Source organism: Lucilia sericata, unplaced genomic scaffold (genome assembly GCF_015586225.1).
Source record: "Lucilia sericata isolate MDLA Ls3-8-SP2 unplaced genomic scaffold, ASM1558622v1 Contig002837F_arrow, whole genome shotgun sequence".
NCBI classification, from domain to species: domain Eukaryota; kingdom Metazoa; phylum Arthropoda; class Insecta; order Diptera; family Calliphoridae; genus Lucilia; species Lucilia sericata.
This window is the reverse complement of record NW_023996529.1, coordinates 290-7,957: the sequence shown is the minus strand read 5'-3', so window position 1 is coordinate 7,957 and position 7,668 is coordinate 290. Positions and strand designations below refer to the sequence as shown.

The window sequence follows — 7,668 nt, the reverse complement described above, 5'->3', positions numbered from 1 at the left end:
ATGTTTATCATTTTTTTATTCTTATATAAATATCGTTTTTTTATATATTATATATTTTACGTTATATTTTTTTTTATTAATTTTAATTATTACATACATTTATTTTTCGTTAATAATTTAAGGTCTCATAATTTGGAAAAACAAAATACATTTAAAAACAAAAAACTTTAATAAATAAAAAAAATTTTGCGATTTTCTTTTTTTTTTCTCTAACAACAGAGTAATTTTGTGTTTTAATTTGGATTAAGTTGATATGTAGTTTCATTTGGTTCTAGTTTAGATCTGGATTAGTTTTAGATCAGTTCTAGTTTACTTCTAGATCAGTTGTAGTTTACTTCTAGATCAGTTCTAGTTTACTTCTAGATCAGTTCTAGCTTACTTCTAGATCAGTTCTAGTTTACTTCTAGATCGGTTCTAGTTTTATTCTCGATCAGTTGTTTACTTCTATATCAGTTCTAGTTTTATTCTAGATCAGTTCTAGTTTACTTCTAGATCGGTTCTAGTTTACTTCTAGATCTGTTCTAGTTTACTTCTAGATCAGTTCTAGTTTACTTCTAGATCGGTTCTAGTTTACTTCTAGATCTGTTCTAGTTTACTTCTAGATCAGTTCTAGTTTCATTCTAGATCAGTTCTAGTTTACTTCTAGATCAGTTCTAGTTTTATTCTAGATCAGTTCTAGTTTACTTCTAGATCAGTTCTAGTTTTATTCTAGATCAGTTGTAGTTTACTTCTAGATCAGTTGTAGTTTACTTCTATATCAGTTCTAGCTTACTTCTAGATCAGTTCTAGTTTTATTCTCGATCAGTTGTTTACTTCTATATCAGTTCTAGTTTTATTCTAGATCAGTTCTAGTTTACTTCTAGATCGGTTCTAGTTTACTTCTAGATCTCTTCTAGTTTACTTCTAGATCAGTTCTAGTTTTATTCTAGATCAGTTCTAGTTTACTTCTAGATCAGTTCTAGTTTTATTCTAGATCAGTTGTAGTTTACTTCTAGATCGGTTCTAGTTTACTTCTAGATCTGTTCTAGTTTACTTCTAGATCGGTTCTAGTTTACTTCTAGATCTGTTCTAGTTTACTTCTAGATCAGTTCTAGTTTACTTCTAGATCTGTTCTAGTTTACTTCTAGATCTGTTCTAGTTTACTTCTAGATCAGTTCTAGTTTCATTCTAGATCAGTTCTAGTTTACTTCTAGATCAGTTCTAGTTTTATTCTAGATCAGTTGTAGTTTACTTCTAGATCAGTTCTAGTTTACTTCTAGATCAGTTCTAGTTTATTTCTAGATCAGTTCTAGTTTTATTCTAGATCAGTTCTAGTTTACTTTTAGATCAGTTCTATATTTATTCTAGATCAGTTGTAGTTTGCTTCTACATCAGTTCTATATTCATACTAGATCAGTTGTAGTTCACTTCTAGATCAGTTATAGTTTACTTTTACATCAGTTCTAGCTTACTTCTAGATCAGTTCTAGTTTTATTCTAGATCAGTTGTAGTTTACTTCTAGATCGGTTCTAGTTTACTTCTAGAGCTGTTTTAGTTTACTTCTAGATCAGTTCTATTTTTATTCTAGATCAGTTGTAGTTTACTTCTAGATCAGTTCTAGTTTACTTCAACATCAGTTCTAGTTTACTTTCAGATCGGTTCTAGTTTTATTCTAGATCAGTTCTAGTTTTATTCTAGATCAGTTCTAGTTTACTTCTAGATCAGTTACAGTTTTATTCTAGATCAGTTCTAGTTTGCTTCTTGATCAGTATATTTATATAGAAAATTGGTCGTATAACAGTATTCTACTTCGAATTTATTGTATATAAGTTTTCTCGATAGAAAAATGGTTATATAACAGTTTTCTTTATAAAAAATTTGTCGTATAATAGTTTTCTCTACAGAAAATGATGGTATAACTATTTTCTCTACAGAAAAATAATTGTATAATAGCTTTCTCCATAGAAATTTGTCATATAGCAATTTTCTCTATAGAAAAGCGGTCGTATGACAATTTTTTCTACAGAAATATAGTGATATAACAGTTTTTTCTTAAGAAAATTTTTCGTAAAACAGTTTTCTCTATAAAAAAATGTATTCTTTATAAAAAGATTGTCGTATAACAGTTTTCTATATAGAACATTGTTCTTGTAACAGTTTTCTCTATAGAAAAATGGTTGTATAAAAGATTTCTTTATAAAAAAATTTGTCGTATAACAGTTTTCTATTTAAGAAATTGGTTGTATAACAGTATTCTACTTCGAATTTGTTGTATAACAGTTTTCTCGATAGATAAATGGTTATATAACAGTTTTCATTATAAAAAATTTGTCATATAATAGTTTTCTCTATAAAAAAATGGTGATACAACTAATTTCTCTACAGAAAAATAGTTGTATAATAGTTTTCTCTATAGAAAATTGGTGGTGTATCAGTTTTCTCTATAGAAAGTTTATCGTATCACATTATTTTCCATAGAAAATTTGTCGTATAATAGTTTTCTCTATAGAAATGTGGTCGTATAACAATTTTCTCTACTGAAAAATAGTGGTATAATAGTTTTCTGTATAGAAAATAAGTTTTCTCTATAGATATTTGATTGTAAATTATATTTATCTATAGAAAAATGGTCGTATAACAGTTTCCCTTATAGAAAACTAGTCGTTAATCAGTTTTCTCTATAGAAATATTGCTGTATAACAGTTTTCTCTATAGAAAATTTATCGTATATTTTTATCTATACGAAATTTACGTTTTCTTCATTTAATAAAAGCTTCCCCTATAGAAAATTTGTCGTTTAACAGATTTCTCTATAGAAATATGTCCGTATAACAGTGTTCTCTATAGAAAATTGGTCGTATAAGTTTTCTATATATGTTTATTTATAGAAAAATTATCGTATAACAGTTTCCTTATGGAAAATTTGTCGTTTAACTGTTTTCTCTATAGAAATATTACCGTATAACAGTTTTCTCTATATAAAATTGGTTGTTTACGTTTTTTTCTTTTAATAAAAGTCTTTCATGTTGTTTTTTTTTTTCACAAAAAGTATTTGTGTATTTATTTTTTAATTATTTTTTGTTTTGTTTTTGTATGTATGATAGATTTTATTTGATGTTGTTGTATATTATTTACATAATGCAAATTCTTAAAATGTATTATCTACTATAATATAATTATGTAATTTGAAAACTGTCTTTGAGATATTTGATCATTTTATTTATTCCACTAAAATTCTTAATTTAGGTTTTTAATGTATGATTTTTTTTCTTCTTGCCATCTTTTAAAACCAAGTGGTAGGGAGGGGGGATTGGTTAGTGTTTTTAAGTTTAATTCTTGTTTAATAATTATTTTGTTTTAGTTTTAATAAAACTACAAACTAAGGAGAAAAAAATGGACCAAAAAAAGAAAAGGACAAATCTAGAAGGTTTTTGTACAAACTAAAACACCTTGAGAAAATTTTTTTTAAAAATGACAAAAAACTAATTCCTTATAACAAAAGGAAATTTTACAAAAAAGGGTATTAATTAAATGATTGCAAACAAAATAAATATTATTCTGTTTTCAAAACAATTAAGAGAAAACCCCTAATTTTTTATATAATTATAAATTATAAAAGTAAAAACATGTTGAGTTACTAATTAACTGTCTGTCTATCTCCTCTATCTATGACCATTGTTAATAAAAAATAAACAAACTCAATGTCGGGTATTAGTGTTGGTGCTGGTTTTGAAACCACTATTTAAATAATACGAATACAGTTCATCTCAGTACGGTGCATAACGGCGACCGGGTGGTGAGGGACCACGCATATTACGCGAAGACATCATACGATCGTCAAATGAATCACGACTAAAATCTTCATAACTAATTGAAAAAAAGAGAAAATAACGGAAATGATTATTTAAAATATGAAACATTTTTTAAAATATTTAAATACTAACCCGCCATAACGACCCATGCCATTGCTGCCACGTGAGGGTGGTGGTGATCGTCTGCTAAACATGCTGTCATAACCACGTGATAAACTACCACCTCTTAAGCTGCCACTCAACGGTGGTGGCAAAGGCATTGGATCACGTCTCGATAGTGGTGGTGGTGGGAAATCACGCATACGCGATCCCTGATAACGACGTTCGAATAAATCGCGTGTATCTTCGAATCTACGATCATAGTAATCATAATCCTATAAACAAAAGTTTTGTAAAGAGAGAAAAATTATAAAAATTGTATTTTTTAGATTAATAATGTACTTTTTTTAATTGTAAGAACGAGCGAATTGTGATGAAAATATTTATAAAAATTTAATTGGTATAATAGTTTTCTCTATAGAATATAAGTAGTATAACAGTTTTTTATAAAGTAAATAGTGTTCACTATATAAAAATGGTCGTATTACAGTTAAAAACATGGTCATATAACAGTTTTATATACAGAAAAACTGTCGTAATATAGTTTTCTGTATAGAATATAAGTCGTATAACAGTTTTATTTATAAAATTGGTCGTATAACTGCTTTTTTCTGTAGAAAAATTAACGTATAACAGTTATATACATACAAAATTGGTGGTATAACAGTTTTGCTCTATAGAAAGTTGGACGTATAACAGTTTCATCTATAGAAAATAGCTCGTATAACAATTTTCTCCACGAAAAACTGTCGTATAACAGTTTCCTCTATAAAATAGAAGTCGCTCTCTACAGAAAATTGATCATATAACAGTTTTCTCTATATAATATTGGTTGTATAACAGTTTTTCTATAAATTTCTATAGAAAATGGGTCTTATAACAGTTATATACATAAAAAACTGGTGGTATAACAGTTTTCTTTATAGCAAAATATAACAGCTTTCTCTATAGTAAATTAGATGTATAACCGTTTTCTTTATAGGAAATTGGACGTATAACAGTTTTCTCTATAGAAACGTGATCGTATACAGATTTCTCTATAGACTAACTTTCGTAAAATAGTCTTCTCAATAGAAAATGGATCGTATAACAGTCTTCACTAAAGAAAATTTTTCATAAAAGAGATAAGTAAAAGTTTTTCTTATGGAAACTGGTTCAAAACTTGTTCATAAACAACTATTTTCATCACAATTCCCCCTCATTCAAAAAAAAAAACCTAAATTAATAATAATAAAAATCAACTAAAAAAATATTTATTATTACCCTAAAGCCATCCATAATCCGGTCGCGCAAGAATGGAGGTGGTGGTGGCGGTGGTGGATAAGGATCACGTCCGTACATACGATCTCTATAGCCGCCCGGGCCCATGTCACGACCACCACCGCTGCCGCCATACAAGCGCGGACATTCTTTTGACCAATGACCCGAACGGCCGCAACGATAACACTGCTCTGGATCACCCATGCCGGGTTTCGGCCGCACACGACTGGTGGAGACCTGAACCTTCAGCGGTTGACCATCGACAACACGACCATTCAATTCCTTAATACAATCTTGTACATCACCGACACAGTCGAGATGTACAAAACCATAATTGCGAACGATATCACATTCGACAACGGTGCCGTATTTTTGGAATAGTTCACGTACTTCGGGCGCACGAGTTTTATCGGTTAAATTGCCCACAAAGATTTTCGTGGTCGGTGTATTGGGGGCACGACGACTCTTGGCCGCTTCCACTTTAATGCCATAGCCATTCAACATGAAACCATTAAGATTCTCAATGGCTTTGCGGCCTTGTTCTTCGGTTTCCATATGAACGAAACCATAGTTTTTCACTACATCACATTCCACTACGGTACCGTATTTCTCGAACAAAGGTCGCAGTTCGGAGGCTTGAGTTTTCTCATCGAGATTACCGATGAACAGCTTAAAGGTGCCTGCTCCAGGCATATTTTCACGCGTGTAGATTTTTGCTTTACAATAACGAATTTCACGTTTTGTTGAGAGGAAGATGCGGGCGGGCGTTTGGTCGATCGGGTATGCGTTCTTACGTTAGCTGCGCCGGCGACGTCGCGTTTTTTTTTAATGTAACAAAAGTAACCGCAAACGTACGTGTGTTGTAACGATTTTCCAAACCGAAACGTTTAAAAACCACGGATATTCTAAATTAAATTAAAACATTGGATACTTTTTTTCAGAGCAAAAACCAAAACCATGTTTTTTTATTTGTTGTTTGTTTAAAAATGTGTATAATATATAGAAAATTAAACGAACACCAAGAAAATTTAGAGAAATAGAAAATAAAGGCACCGCTGCTTATAGGCTTTTTATTACTGGCAGCCATTTTTGCGTAAGCTGCCGGCATGATTTACTTAATTTTTTAAAGATAATTTTTATAAATTTATTAAACGAATTTATTGGATTTCATACAATTTTATTGTTTTGAAAAATTATTTAAGCGTTTTCACTTTATTAATAAAAAAATTTCACCGGCTGTTTCTTTTTTCTTTGTCGTGCTTTAACTTAAAGATGGCGTCATTTAAGAGAAAAATTTTTTAGTTTTTGTAAAAAGATTAATTTGCTTAACTATTTTTGTTAACTGTTGTTTGGCTTACCCGCTGTTAATTGTTATAATATTTTTCTTATATTTTTATGTATATTTAACAATAAATGTCCCCAAAAAATTAATAATTTTTCGGGAAACACGTCTGACTGTCAGCTTAATTTTTTCAATAGATACCGAAAAGATGGTGGCTTGTTACCAGAGCCCTGCGCCGACAAATATTAACGGCGTCGGCGACTGATACGACAAAATCGAATGTAAGCCGGCAAAGTTTTCAATTTTTCAACGATTTTAAATAAAAACGGAATCCGAGAGATCAAAAAGTGGGATTTTGGAAGCAAATATATTGTTTATAAAAACAAACAGAGCAAGCACAAAAAGCACTTTTGGAATGATGTATTACCTATAAATTGATTTTCTGTTAGAGGGTTATATTGGCGGACCGATCCTTAGGTTTCATAAATATAGGTTTCGGTTCCTAAAAAAGTCGAATTCCATCATTACATCGACATCGAAAGCCATTTATGTGCATTTAAGTCATTTTCTGAAGAAGATCTCATATGGGTTTAGGGTGAATTATGCTTCGATCGTTATAAAATTTGGAAGACATATTTTCGTTCCAAAAAAAATTGTTTTATTATGGTATTATTAAGTACGTAAAGAACGTTAAAATACAAAATATGGCGAAATTTTCAAGCCGTATTAAGCTGAAAAATTTTCGGCGACAGCGGCTTTGACATTTTGTTCGGCGGCTAGGTTTAGTCGGCTTTAAGCCGAACCGGCGTGAGTCTCTGCTTGTAACAGTGTTGGTAAATGTCAAAATATGTGTGAGAAAGTATTGTCAGCTTGAAAAATGTGTGTGTTTTTCAATATGAGCGAGCTGCCAACTATTAAAGAGTTGCAGGGTTAAATAAATAACAGTTTGATTAGAATTCAAACCGCAAGCGACTGATGATATAAACCAAAAATAGAAATTGGTAATTGGTCTAAAGGAGAATTTCCAAAAGGACGAAAATTTAATGGAATTTTAGGTAGTAAATCCCAGTTGCCTAATATGCCAAAATACAAATCTACATAGAGTAGAAACAAAATCGAAAATGTTGCTATTTTTCTAAAACCATATAAATTCCAACTGTTTAATATTTATTGACCAAAAGGCAAATTTATTAAATAAAAAGAAACACTCTAAAATAATATGGTCTAATAGTTTGT

The 7,668-nt window shown here is 30.2% G+C and overlaps 1 protein-coding gene across 1 annotated transcript; it reads right to left on the bottom strand.

The window, feature by feature from the left end:
* Positions 1-3,711: 3,711 nt before the first annotated feature.
* Positions 3,712-6,666, bottom strand: LOC119614377 (RNA-binding protein lark). Its single transcript, XM_037970510.1, has 4 exons — positions 6,509-6,666; positions 5,154-6,055; positions 3,924-4,165; positions 3,712-3,846 (listed from the first exon to the last, which is right to left on the bottom strand). The coding sequence occupies exons 2-4, from the start codon at positions 5,841-5,843 to the stop codon at positions 3,747-3,749; spliced, it is 1,032 nt and encodes a 343-aa protein (XP_037826438.1). The 5' UTR covers positions 5,844-6,055; positions 6,509-6,666; the 3' UTR covers positions 3,712-3,746.
* Between the last annotated feature and the right edge of the window lie 1,002 nt (positions 6,667-7,668).

Excerpts from the sequence above, each read along its gene's own strand:
- LOC119614377 (XM_037970510.1), bottom strand. The coding sequence starts at position 5,843 with ATGCCTGGAGCAGGCACCTTTAAGCTGTTCATCGGTAATCTCGATGAG. Across the intron at positions 4,166-5,153 it reads GGATTATGGATGGCTTTAGG|GATTATGATTACTATGATCG; the intron begins GTAATAATAAAT and ends TTTTGTTTATAG. Across the intron at positions 3,847-3,923 it reads GGCATGGGTCGTTATGGCGG|TTATGAAGATTTTAGTCGTG; the intron begins GTTAGTATTTAA and ends TTTTTCAATTAG.